This window comes from Staurois parvus, unplaced genomic scaffold (genome assembly GCF_062004578.1).
Source record: "Staurois parvus isolate SC_StPar_1 unplaced genomic scaffold, SC_StPar_1.0 ptg001328l, whole genome shotgun sequence".
Lineage (NCBI taxonomy): Eukaryota > Metazoa > Chordata > Amphibia > Anura > Ranidae > Staurois > Staurois parvus.
Genome location: NW_028319124.1, coordinates 5,600,811 through 5,615,617, shown reverse-complemented (window position 1 = coordinate 5,615,617; position 14,807 = coordinate 5,600,811). Strand labels below are relative to the sequence as shown.

Here is a 14,807-nt window from a genome sequence, read left to right as displayed (position 1 = left end):
TATATATATATATATATATATTAAATTTAGGTATAGCACTGCATGACTACGCAATTGTCAAAGTAACACTGTACTGTATAGCAAAAAATGACCTAGTCTTGAAGAGGGGTAAATCTTCTGGAGGTCAAGATATGTACAGCAAGAATAGAAAAAGTAAAAACTTGCTTTGACTTCGTCACTCTTGTAGGACAGAGGAAGGTGTGTTTTCAAGTAATGACAATCACTGAAACAGTTTTAGCTTTCTTCCTATCCTGCACACAAACAGCAATCCTGAGTCGAGCCTTATATTGTAAAGAAAGAGCCCTTACAGGAATCAGTATTAATGGAATTAGAGTGAATCTAACTAATATACTTATGAGAAATATAAGTGCTTTTCTCATACAATATAACAGGCCTCAAAATTTCCACTCGCCTGCTTGTATTTGGCGAGTGGAAATAACGTTGGGGCGAGTGTGTCCCAGGCGCCGCATTGGAAGGAGGGGTGGGCGCTGCTGGCAGCACCAATAAAGAATACGGGCGGGAAACATTAAGAAAGTCCACCGCTTAAGCAGTGGTGACTGCTGTTGACAGTTCTCCCCTCTCTCCCTGCTTTGTAGCTGCAGCGGTGGAGGAGGAGAATAATTGGCTGTCAGACCGCTTTACTATTCAGGCTTCTCTGCGGCCACCTGCAGCTTTCTCCACCCCCCTCAGCTGCTATAGGCTATAGGAGGAAGGCCACAGAGCTGCCATTGGCTGCATTTACAATTTTAAATTGTGGGACCTGAAGGAGACACAAAGCTCCTGGAGGCTTCACCAACATGGTACATGGACACAACATCATTACACCACCCCACCACTACACCTACCAGGAAAGGAAGAAGGCATCTGAATCAGATGAACTGGGCACTGTAAGTAAATGTTCTTTTTGTGTTACTGGGATATGAAGTCTTCTATAGCTGGTGGTATTCTGCACTGCTGTATCATGTATTGCTGGGATTTGTAGTCCTCTATAGCTGATGGTAATCTGCATTTCTGTATCATGTATTGTTGGGATGTGTAGTCCGCTATAGCTGATGGTAATCTGCATTGCTGTATCATGTATTGCTGGGATGTGTAGTCCGCTATAGCTGATGGTAATCTGCACTGCTGTATCATGTATTGCTGGGATTTGTAGTCCTCTATAGCTGATGGTAATCTGCATTGCTGTATCATGTATTGCTGGGATATGTAGTCATCTACTGCTGTATTATGTATTGCTGGGATGTGTAGTCCTCTATAGCTGATGGTAATCTCTATTGCTGTATCATGTATTGCTGGGATGTGTAGTCCTCTATAGCTGATGGTAATCTGCACTGCTGTATTATGTATTGCTGGGATGTGTAGTCCACTATAGCTGATGGTAATCTGCACTGCTGTATCATGTATTGCTGGGATATGTAGTCCTCTGTGCTTGATGGTAATCTGCATTGTTGTATAATGTATTGCTAGGATATGTTGTCCTTTATAATTGATGGTAATCTGCATTGCTGTATTATGTATTGCTGGGATATGTAGTCCTCTATAGCTGATGGTAATCTGTATTGCTGTATAATGTATTGCTGGGATATGTTGTGCTTTATAATTGATGGTAATCTGCATTGCTGTATTATGTATTGCTGGGATATGTAGTCCTCTATAGCTGATGGTAATCTGTATTGCTGTATAATGTATTGCTGGGATATGTTGTGCTTTATAATTGATGGTAATCTGCATTGCTGTATTATGTATTGCTGGGATTTAGTCCTCTATAGCTGATGGTAATCTGTATTGATGTATAATGTATTGCTGGGATATGTAGTCCTCAACAAATTCAGTTGGCCTTTCTCTTCAGTTTTGAGCCTCTACAGGTTTTTGAAAGCACAGAAAAGAGACATGAAACAGAGCAAAGTAAGCTTTTTCATTAAAGCAAGAGCTCAATTTACTACTGTGGAGTCACAATTAAACCTTATAAAAATAGAGTATGAATGAATCAAGAGCAAATCCAGAATCAAGAGCAAATCCAGAATCAAGAGAAAATCCAGCTGCTAGTTGAAGTTTGACACACAACTCGACTGCCATGACACCTAAGAGGAAAAATGATGGGGATGCTGACAAGACCTCTGAAAACCACCTTTTTAATATGCATTTGCTGGAACAATTGTCATGTCTTATTTTCTCAGAGGATACAGTTGTGTAAAGTTTGCAGTTGGTTCCAACAAAGTTCTGATGCAAAATGGAAGGACGGCATAAAGCCTTCATTTAAAAGGGAAACCTTTGTATGGAATGAGAAAAGTAATCAGCACAAGGGGAATGTTGAAAAAGTAAAGGCTAAAGACACCTCTTGAAGAGAGACCTTTAGTTGTGTGTCTCCGAAAAATGCAATGTTTCTGCACATGACACACATGTTGAACATCGCTCATTATGTAGCTAAATATGGAAAGCCACTTCGAGATTTCCCTGATTTCTTCATGTTAGCTGCTAATCTTGATGTGCCAGTTCTGCAGGTGTATGAGTGGCCAGAATCCAATAGGACCCCTGCCCCAGTGACTCACAAAACCATAGAGGTGCCATGTTCCTTATGATGTCCTCTCCCTCTGCATTGAGGGCCACCTGCATTGAAGACAGCAATCTGCACCTGCCTACATATAGTAAAAAATAAAAAAACACAGTGGGACTAAATACCACCAAAAGGAAAAATGTATTTTGGGCACAATGCTGCAAGTTCCTATAATTGTCAGTTAAACTATCAAAGCATTAAAAACTAAAATATGGGCGGGGCATGGAAGGAGGTGTACCATGCTGGTAAGTGGCATGTTCTATGAAGCTGTTTCAAAGTTTCTCATATGGAGGTCCTGCCCGTAATGGCACTTTCTGTTTCAGGTTGACAAGACTAAGCCACTGCTTTGCTATTGGCAGCAGCACTGTCAATCTGCCATGTGCCTCCTTGAGTTGGCCTAACAGGTCTGTTTATGCCTCCTGCAGACCTGATAGGCAGCCAAACAACCAACTGAAGGAAGGTGCACAGCAGAATGACCAAGTTGCTGCCAATTGAAATGCAGCATCTTAACATTGTCAGCCTGAGAGAGGAGGTGCTCTTAAAGCGGAGCTCCACCTAAAAGGGAAAGTTCCGCTTTAAGTCTTTGTCTCCCGCTCCCCATTAAGTATTGGCACCTTTGTGGAGTGGGTGGGGGGGGAGCGGGTGCCCGAATTTTACAGGTACCCGCTCCCACGTCTGCTGCGATCGCCTAGGCCAGTGGTGGGCAACCTTTTTTTTCAACTGAGCCAAATCTCGCCAAAACCATGATTGAAATTTATTTTGAGAGCCACATTTTTAAAACTGAAAATACATCCCCCATATAGTAATTCATCCCCCATAGTAATTCATCCCCCATAGTAATTCATCCCCCATATAGTAATTCATCCCCCATATAGTAATTCATCCCCCATATAGCAATTCATCCCCCATAGCAATTCGTCCCCCGTATAGCAATTCGTCCCCCGTATAGCAATTCGTCCCCCGTATAGCAATTCGTCCCCCGTATAGCAATTCATCCCCCGTATAGTAATTCATCCCCCATATAGTAAGTCCCCCATATAGTAATTCATCCCCCATATAGTAAGTCCCCCATATAGTAATTCATCCCCCATATAGTAAGTCCCCCCTGTGTCAATTCACTTACCTTTGCTCCGCGCGTTCCTCTCGCCGTGTTTCCCGCGCCGTTCTGGTCTTCAGGGCGGACTGTGAGAGGAGAGGAGTTCGTCACGCTGCCCCGCCTACATCCTGGCTGCCCCGCCTACATCCTGACTGCCCCGCCTACATCCTGACAGCTGCAGAGTCCTGACTTTTGGGGCGGCCGCCCGAGAGGAGGGAGGGGAGCGGGCAGCCGTCCGAGAGGAGAGGAGGGGAGGGGAGGGGGCGGCCGCCCGGCACACGCCCGTCCGAGAGGAGGGAGGGGAGCGGGCAGCCGTCCGAGAGGAGAGGAGGGGAGGGGAGGGGGCGGCCGCCCGGCACACGCCCGTCCGAGAGGAGGGAGGGGAGCGGGCGCCCGGCACACAGAAGAGCCGCATTTAAGCTTGTAAAGAGCCGCGGCTTGCCGACCACTGGCCTAGGCGATCGGAAACGGAAGTTGTCCTACCCCCTCCCCTTAGTCTTCCGGGACGTGTGTCAGGTAACCAGAAGACTATGGGGCCATTCACAAAGCACAGCGCTTCTCCCGCAAGCTTTCACAGCCAGGTGTCCACACTGAAGATGCCAGCGCTGGGAAGAGAATACGGCCGGTGACACCAGCAGTAGTGAGGACATCGCTGGACCGAGGGACAGGTAAGTGGCTGTATTTTAAAAGCCAGCAGCTGGAGTTTTTGTAGCTGCTTTTATAAATTTTTTTTTTTAGGCGGAATTCCACTTTAAGGGTATGATCTCCAGGTAGGAAAATACACAGGGTACTCTTGGCCACACCTAGGGTGAAAAGTTGTAGCATGCCATGATGAACAGGGATCATGTCTTTCTTCTCTTCTCCCTATCTCTGCTCTTTACCTTTCTTTACTAACCCCCCCTTTTTTTTAACCAGAGCCTATTCCCCTCCCATATTACCTTTGTAAGTCTGCATTGCTGCTGTTTTGGCCTTTAGTTTCAAACCAGAAGCTTCTCACACATTTTCTGCCCAACTCTAGGTGTTGATAAGAATGCAATAATGCCTACATGTCTGTCCATATAAAATAACACTTTCCACCTTTTCAACCCTTTAGAGTATCTTTTATCTACCATAGGAAGCTGTGGCTGTGACTTGGGACAGCAACATCTCGGTTTGCATGCAAAATGTTCTTTGGGCTTGTTTGACTTGCGTTTTTACCCCCCAACCGCCTCCCCTTAGACTACAAAGGCAGTGAATGGCAATGTTCGCATGCAGGGGTAGACTGACAACTCATGGGGCCCCTGGGCAATAGGGGATCATGGGGCCCCTGTTTCCTTGCCCAAACTCAAAAAAGCCTATGAAAAAGGTACCAGAGGAATCTCACGGGGCCCCCTACTGACCCCAGGCCCTCGGGCAGTTCCCGAGTTTCCAAATGGTCAGTCCACCCTTGTTCGCATGCCAAGGCTGTGATGCCTTGCTTTGTTAGCATGGTAAAAATGATTCCCCCATGCCAGTAGCTCTGCCAAACACCACCCATTCAAGCGAATGGGGCCACGCTGTAAACGCATGTGATGTCGCACTGGTGCGGCATTTACCAGGATAAAACAGGAAGTGAAGATTCAACGTATTGCCTCCTCACTGACTTTCAAATGCCTCTGAAAAGTGAACATAATGTGGATTGCTTTTCAGAGGTGGGCCACTCCTGCCGCACATCTGAACCTAGGTTGAAAGTAAAATGTATTGTTAAATATAAAATAAAAAACAAAAATAAAAAATGTGATTCTTTTGAGCTACTATGGTGTATTTTATACTTTCTACAGTGAATAAATAAAAAATGTATTTATTCACCCAGGGGAGGGGCTCTGACTTCATGACGCTTAAAGGAAAAGACACGGCGAGTATAAGGAATGTGGAAACACATAGAGGATAATACACCATTGCAATATAAAGTGGTTTTATGATTTTTAAAATGTGAGTGCATTATATTTAAGCCTAAATAAATACTTTTAAAAGGAGATGATGCACTATATTATATTCTTTGATTACATGACATTTACATATATGGAGAGATAAATCTCAAGGGAGAGGAGAGACCCCCTAGAGGAGAGTGGGATAAGTCCATCCATCCATCCAAATCCAGGAAACTAGATCTCTGGGGGTCTTGCTGGAAAGAGGGAAATACTCCACTTATCCATCCATCCATCCATCTGTCTGGGACAGGGATACAGATCTCCATTCATCTCCATTCAGTCCTTTTAAAGGGACACAAGCTGTCTTTGACCTCACTTAACGGTTTGGTCATAGAAATCAGGTGAGCGCACGCTGGTGAAGGAGCACATGAGGAAAAAATAACTGTGTGGACTTTTTTTAGAATATTTTTAATATAATTTTTATATATAACTTTGTTTTACATATTTTTTACAGTTTAGTATTTTTCACGGATTGTGTTGTGGAAATAAGAACGGATTTGTAGTAGGAATACATACCTAAACTGGACTTATATACGCTATATTTTTTGATGGTTTTTTGAAATTTATATGATTTATATATTTTAGGCGTATATTATATTTAATTTGAATATCTATAGTAGTGGAGCGTGACACGTTTATGTATTTTCAAATGTATTGTTACCTTCAGCAACAATCAGCTTCTATTTGCCATTCTTACACTCGGGGATTTGGGAATAAATCTGATAGAGCTCATTGATTGCTATGGACATTACAAAGTGTTACCTTTAATACTCTTTTCATATATCAAGATCTAAGGTTTAGTTTATGGATAGTAGCATAAAGTACAGAAAAATACGGAATGCATTGCCAAATATTTTATTGCATAAGACCGTTACATTATAAAGCATTCAGCGACAGTACATGCCAACAGAAACAGAATACGTTCAGTACAGGAATAAAGTTATGATTATACAGGTTATTAATTCATAAATTGAAGCTACTTGATATTCAAAAGTAATTTATTTAATTAGCGCATTGCGTGTGACTCCTGTGTACACCCAAATGCTAGCGACTGCCTGATAGTAATGAAAGTAATCAATATCTTCACATGTTAAAAAACCCTTTCTATTGATTAACAATTGTTCTGTTCCCACCACAGAAAAAGAACACCCCCTTCCCCACCCCCATTTAGAAGCCACATACTAACTTTGGCCTTGTTGTAAAAGGCCTGTTATTAAAATGTGTATCCATACATAGTTCATGTGCTTCTTTCGTGAGAGAAGTATGGGTACTGCCATTTACCCCCGGTTCACATGTATGCAGCCGTGCGGGCCGCGTTTTGCACAGGCACGAGGGCCCGTTCATTTGAATGGACTCCCATGCCCGGGACACGCAGGGAAGAAGTCCCTGTACTTCTTCTGAAAACGCAGCCCACACGGGAACCTCGGGTTCCCAGTACAGTTGCGTTTTCCAGTGTGGGCTGCGTGCCATTAGAACTAATGGCACCCGGCTGCGGGTCCGCATTCCTCTGTGCGGGTGGTGCGGCTGCATGGATTTTCATGCGGATCTGTAGCCACACCACCCGCACATATGTAAACCTAGCCTGAAGGACCCCTTTTGAAAACTCTAAATGCCTGCCTATGTCTGACTTTTTTAGTCAGAAACTTGGAACAAGCATGTTATAAATTGGTGTCAGAACTTTTTTTTTTTTATCTCTCCACCTGTTTTGGGTCAGCAACTCAGACAGCATTCATGTCAAAGTATGAGAATGACAGCCAGGGAACTGGCATAATCAAAAAGGGAGGTCTGCAATGGCAACCTCCATTGATCTCCCATAACAGATTGCCTTCAAAGCCTAACTCCAGGCAAAACGATTTTCTTGGAAGGGTTAGCAACTCTTTAAACATTTTATTGCCGTCTGTGTCCCCATTTGGGAGGTTTCACCTTACTTCCTGTTTATTCAACATTTGTCAGACACAACAGGAAGAAAAGGAAAAATCTCCTTGTGTTTTTGGGGCCCTCCAGGGACCCTGCTAGTGCACACAAGTAGTTATGGCATTGTGGCAATATCACATTAAATCAACATTTACATGGAAAACTTGGGGAGCCCAAACAATGCTACAAATGACCATGAGATTATCATTTGGAGTGCGCATTTCTTTTTGGTTTTGAACAACTCGTTAAAACCCAATTCAGGTAAATAAAAAATGTGTGTGTGGAATACTGGTTGGTAGAGGAGGGGCTGAAATTGGGCCTTCAACATCCACCCAGGAGTCATTTCGTCACTTAAAGAGGCTGATTTGCATACAGATGAGCTGAGCGCTTAATTCAGAATAATCACATTCATTTCTGATGGATTACAGAAGAAATATATTTCATTGAGTTAAATCGAATTGCACCTCTTATTACCTTTGATTTCTTTGCAATCACAAGCGAATATCTCAAAGTTATTTGAAAGGTTCAGAAGGCTTATCAGTTTTATCTGGAGGGCACCAAGCTCCATTTTTTCTACCTGAAAAATGTTGTTTGGAGCTAGCGCCTTGTCATTGGCAGCTATAGCACCGCCAGATTTGACAGGTTTACCGAGGTTATTCACACAACAATAGGCATTCCACACATAGGTAGGGATGCTTACGCGACGGTTCAGTACATTATTTCCCGGGACAACACCAGTCACTACATACATTTTGCCACAGTCTGCAGAAATGTCAATCATCTCCTTCTCATACTGACTCCATACCTCACGATTCAGCTCTGGTTTCATAGGCACAACATTGGTGAAAGTGAAGGTAGACAGGTAGTTATTTTGTTCTATATGATGGCCACAAGGATTCAAATGTCCCCTGTCATGGATGTTTTTTTTATCACTGTAGTCATCATCAGTAGCCTGGCTTGCTTTTACAAGTTTGCTGAGCTTGTTTTTAGGATATTTTTCTAAAATCGCATTTTTATCATTATAATCTTTTAAGGTTTGTCTTATATGTCCAACATCTTGCATATTTTCTGTTACTTCTCGATAAATCAGCTGGAAATAAAATAAAGAGAAAAAAATATTTTTAAAGTGTTATTTGCGTCAATCTCACTGAGTAATAGACATTTTAAGGCCCCATTCCAGACAATTACTATCTAATGCCCCTCCCTTTCACCCTCCTATAAGCCAATCTGCCAAGGTTTTCTTTTTCTTACCTTCTGAAGACAGTGACCTCCATCTAGGTCCCTCACCATTACATGCAGGACCCAACCGGAAAGTGAACAGAGGAGAACATGGCTCTGGGTTGGAGCATCATGTGACTTAAGGTAAGTAAAACGTGCATTTACCCTATGGTGAATATCTTTATCCTGGGGAGGGGCTGAGAATACTTCTCAAGTTCAGTGTCCACTCACTAATCCCACATATTATTGGATGAGAACAATAACCTATGTACTCTTAAAGCAGAGTTCCACCCTTTTTTTTTTAATTACTCTCTTCGCAATGCCCCCCAGTGCGCAGTGCTAAACGGCAAATTTTTTTTCAGTTTGTAGATACCTTTTTTGTTGTCTTCGGAAATCTTGCGGTATTTCAGGCAAGAAATTATGCAATCAGGAGGAGCTAGGCATCATTTGATTGACAGGTTGCCATAACAATGGGGGGGGGGCTTTTGCTGACACCGCTATGCTGTGGCAACCTATCATGAACAAACTGCGCCATGCAGGCGTGAGATCAAGAGGTGCATGCTGGGTAGCCAGCTGCACCTAATCCCGGAAATAAACATGAGCGGGCTTCAGCTGCTTACAATCTTAATGGCCCTTGCCTGCTTCTGAGATCAGGTAATATATTATTAATTTAAAAGAAAGAAGCATGAAGACAGTCCTAACAGTATGTAAGAATTAGAGTAGAAGCTATACCAATCACGGGGGATCTTTAAAAAAAAAATGATTTTGGGGAGTGGAGCTCTCCACTTTAGGGAGGGTAAAAGCTGATTCAATTAAGCCTTCTTAAATAAAACTAACATAAACAGCCCAATAGCTACTAAGTGTCATAAAACATACTTAGGAGGTCACCACAAATAGGACCATTGGTGCCCACTAGACTACAGGTATGGAGGTGTACTCAACAATAAGGGCTGGCTACTCTCACCAATCTCCATGAATGGACACTAAATGACATAACTGGGATCTGTCCTCTATCATTAGATCATACAGGCAGATAGCTATGATATACTAATTCCATTAGCTGAGACTTAGGGTGATATTTCCTATTACGACATAGCATGGTTGTCTTAAGCTGCACATGACTTCAGAGTAACAATCATTTGGCTTTGTCAGTTTATCTTGCTTTTTGCATACTGCATTATATGAGCTGCAAGAAGCATTAACGACAAACTCCAGGCCAGCTACCTTATATACAATTGTAACAATAAATATGTTGGTATTGAAGGTATATATATATATATATATATATATATATAATATCTCCAGCCCACCAATATTTATGCCCTGAAGATAAACACAAACTGGTGATGGTGGAAGTGAACAGTAACAGCTGGGAGTCTCTTAGCAATGTCCTAGCAACAAGGTAGGGTAGAGGACTGCCATCTCTGGGAGTTTTCCAGTCAGGCCTCAGGAGGTACATAAATGGCCTACACCTAAAGCAAGGGCATTCAACTTTGGTCAAAGCTGCACAGCTTGTTTTTATCTACAGACGCCCCTTACCTGCACAGGCAGATTTTTGGTATAGATGAACTATGTCTTTAAGCACTTGAGTCCCAGGGCCCATTTCTTGCCACACCCTCTTGAGTCCCTCAGTTTTTTTTTTTTGTGCTGAAAATGTTCCACTCCTTATATCTTTTAGCATTTGTAGTCTACCCAGCCTTTTTCAACCAGAGTGCCCAGGCATTAGTTTTTTTAAGGGGTGCATTGGCAAAATGCCTAAAAATTGTCTAAACAGTGTACACAAGCCAGCAGGTAGATCAAGCCTGCCTTTTGGTTACACAAAGCCATGGGTTTTCATTGGGCACCATTACAATCTTCTAGCAGCTGGTGCCCTAACAACCAACAACATCATTGCTTGATAAGGAGAACATTGGGCGCCTGCACAGCATCTTTGTTTTCCCCTATCCGTAATCACTGGGGGTGACATTAGCTGAGTGAGGGGAGAGAAAACATGGAATTCTAGTAAGTACAGTTGTGCAAAGATGTATTTGCTTTGGAAGAGTAAATCTCCTCCAAAGTTGGGTGTCCTACGTGTGTGGATGTTGCTGCATTATATAAAACAATTTGTTTAGTTGTTTACATTTTAAAATGGGATGCCCCAAGAGTGTGCATCATTTTAAAGGGTGTCTTAACTGAAAAAATTGAGAAACACTGGTCTACCCCAACATGTTAAATGTCCTTTTATGTGGGAAAGATAGGGCTATAATCTGGTAGCAGATTTGGAAGTATACTGTACTTAGGGTTTTTTTGGAAAAAAAAAATAGAACATTTCTTTACCAGTTTTCCTAACCCAACTTTTACTTAGTTTGTGCAACGCAATATATTTATCCCAAAAATATAACCAACAAAGTATACTGAATAAAATATCACATATATGTGATTTTGTATTTAGCTTAGTGGAATGGTAAAGCTCAAAATAAATATTTTCCGTTTATTTTAGAACTTTATTCCTCTTTCAACATTATATTGTGACACAAGGTAGTCACAAATGTCATTTATTTCATGCAACATTGGTGTTGGCACTTGAGGAATAAATTGGGGAGTGAATATTGTTTTTTTAGAAATATAGAGATATAAAGTGGGAGAGATTTACTAAAACTGGAGCATGCAAAATCTGGTGCAGATGTGGATAGAAATTAGACAGCTGCCAGGTTTTATTGTCAAAGCTTAATTGAACAATCTGAAGTTAAAAGCTGATTGGCCACCATGAACAACTGCACTATATATATATATATATATATATATATATATATATATACACACACACACACACAGTGGGGTTAAATAATTAAAACTGGTCAGTGCAAAATCTGGTGCAGCTTTGCATAGAAACTAATCAACTTTCAGGTTCTTTTGTCAAAACTTAATTGAACAAGTTAAAGTTAGAAGCTGATTGGCTACTATGCACACCTGCACCAAATTTTGCACTCTCCAGTTTTAGTAAATCCACCCCACAGTTGTTTTCTTGTCTTTTTTTTTGTTCTGGATCAGGTGAACAGATCACTTAATAACTCCTGCGTTGCAATGCTTCCTTTCTTAAAGTTGACAGTTTCCATTTAACCAGTTTTGTACCTTAATGCCTCAAAGTAACACTCAATTTTTACATTTTTTTTTTACATGTTTTTGTTTATAGAAACAAAACTATAATTTTTGCAATATCACCGAAGAAAAGTCTTGTTTGTTGTTTAAAACAAAAAACCACAATCAATCTTTCCATGACTTTGTAATCTTAACCCCTTGCTGCTGGCACCTCCCAGCCCTTTAAGGGCTTTGTGAAGCTGGGAGGTGGGGTTTAGGGTCATGTGACCACCATGATTGCCTGTCACGGCAGTGAAATGATCAGAAAGCTCTCAACTCCAAGTAGCATTTGGGACCTGTCAGTGAGACGCCGGTAAATATGCAGGGAGTGCACAGGACATACGCTCACGGCACATTATTTGTTTACATTGGGTACGCAAATATGCAGTCCATCAGCGCCAATGCCCAGCCACCAAGAGGCCATATATTTGTGTATGCTCTGCGCTAAGGAGTTAAGTAATGACAACATATCACCAAATAAACTCTGGAACTCCCTACCCCAATCCATCAGACTATCACCTACTCTCCTCTCCTTTAGGCGCACCCTGAAAATCCACCTCTTCAGGGAAGCCTACACCACCCCCTGCTAATTCTTGACCTCCTCCACTCTTCCTACCACTCCATCCCCCACAGCTATTTCCTCCCGTACCACTATCCCCTCCTTCCTAGATTGTAAGCTCCAAGGAGCAGGGCCCTCGAACCCCTCGTGTATCGCATTGTATTGTTATTGTACTGTTGCATGTTCTGTCTCCCATTGTAATGTACAGCGCTGAGCGAACTGTTGGCGCTTTATAAATACTGTATAATAATAATAATAATAATAAAAGGCCAATAGTGGGAATGTATGGAGCTCTGCTCCATAATAGGTATACAAGAGATAGTAAATGCTGTATCAGTCACTCGTTCTCTGCATATTTCTTCCCATTTCACCAGCTGATGCAGCTGCTCCCACCTTCAAACTGGCTTGTATAGAGGATAACAGCAATATTGTAAACCCATGGATGACATACAAGCACCTATTAGCATTTGTTCACTAGATATAAGTATAATCTAAAATGGATAAATACATTTTCCTATTAAATAGGATATACTGTACATACCATTAGGATATACATACCTGTGGCTCTAACTTAAATGATCCAGGTCGTTTACATTCTTTTTGTTCCTTTGCTTCTTTCCTGTCTAGGATGTAGGCAGAATACAGGGGAATACGTCTTCCTCGGTCATATAAAGTGGCGTAGTAACTGGTTCCTCCAAGTGTCTGACAAATATAGGCTGGAGATACCAGATCAGTTATTTTTGTGATACCATCCGGTATCTCCTGAAAGCCATGAGGCTTGGCTATTTTTTCAATGTCAACAGGCATTTTTTCTTTGTAGAAGACCCCGGAGCACTTTGTAAAGTCATTAGCAACCAGGCCTTCTGCCTTATAGGCAATGGCTACAAGCAGACAACAGAGGCTCAGAAACATTTTTTATGGTTTCTCCAGGGAAGTGAAATTGCTGAAATGATTAGCTCACTTCTACAACAGCAAGATCGGCAAGTTCAATTTATAGTGTGTATTTTAATGGGTGGAGGAGAGTTGCCTAATAAAAAGGTAGGTGTTCTTTTCTAAAGAAATTCTAGGGAATCACAAGATCCACTTTCTACACTGATATGTAAGTGCTGAAATAGCAGAAGTGTTGTCCTCTTTCTGCTGCTGTCACGTCCATAGCAAACTATTTTTTTGGCTTTTGTTTAACCACTTGACCTCCAGAGGATTTACCCCCCTTAATGACCAGGCCTCTTTTTGCTACTCGGCACTGCACTAATTCAACTGATAATTGCGCGGTCATGCAATGCTGCACCCACACAACATTTACGTCCTTTTTTTCACACAAATAGAGCTTTTTTTCGGTGGTATTTGATCACCTGTGTGCTTTTTATTTTTCACGCTATAAACAAAAAAATGCCAAAAATTTTTAAGAAAAACAATATTTTTTATTTTCAGCTATAAAAAATATATAGTAAACTCAAAGTTGGTTATAAATTTAGGCCAAAATGTATTCTGCTACATGTTTTTGGTAAAAAATCCCAATAAGTGTATATTGATTGCTTTGTGTGACAGTTATAGCATCTACAAACTATGGTATAGATACTGCAATTTACTCCATTTTTTTGCTATACAGCGCTGTGCTAGTTTAACGGACAGTTGCGCGGTCATGCAATACGGTGCATAAATGAAATTTACATCCTTTTTTTCCCACAAATTGAGCTTTCTTTTGGTGGTATTTGATTGCCTGTGTAGTTTTTATTTTTTGCGCTAAAAAAAAAAGGCTGACAATTTTGAGGAAAAAAAACAATATTTTGGACTTTTTGCTATAAAACATGTCCAGTAAAAAAAATTTAAAAATCAAATTTAGTCATAATTTGCTGCCAAAATGCATTCTGCGACGTCTTTGCTAGAAAAAAAACCCCAATATGTGTAAATTAATTGGTTTACGTGAAAGTTATAGCATTTACAAATGGCGGGAAAGATACTAGGATTTTTAGTTTTTTTTTATACTAATAATGGCGGTGATCAGCGACTTATGGCGGCGATCAGTGACTTATGGTGGCAATCAGTGACTTATGGTGGCAATCAGCGACTTATGGCGGGACTGGGGGACTGCGGCGGACATTCTGACATTGGGGGGTACTGACTTGGGGTCACTGACATCCCCAGTGACACAAATACAGTGATCAGTATCATTTCTTCAGTGTTGTCACATGAAAAGATATAATAAAATATTTACAAATATGTGAGGAGTGTACTCACTTCTGTGAGAAACTGTAATTGGAATAGAATAGAATTGTATGTTAGGTAAATTGTCTTGTGGGGACAAACACATCTTTCGCACTGGGAACATTGTATTCCTTTAATTTGGTCAGAAAAAGAAGGGGATCTAATACAGGTTGTATATGCTGGAATGGAATATTA

The 14,807-nt window shown here is 41.3% G+C and overlaps 1 protein-coding gene across 1 annotated transcript; it reads right to left on the bottom strand.

The window, feature by feature from the left end:
* Positions 1-6,438: 6,438 nt before the first annotated feature.
* On the bottom strand, positions 6,439-13,356 carry LOC149436967 (endonuclease domain-containing 1 protein-like). Its single transcript, XM_089661307.1, has 2 exons — positions 12,966-13,356; positions 6,439-8,603 (listed from the first exon to the last, which is right to left on the bottom strand). Exons 1-2 carry the CDS (start codon positions 13,317-13,319, stop codon positions 7,962-7,964), a joined length of 996 nt encoding a protein of 331 aa, XP_089517433.1. The 5' UTR covers positions 13,320-13,356; the 3' UTR covers positions 6,439-7,961.
* Positions 13,357-14,807: the final 1,451 nt, after the last annotated feature.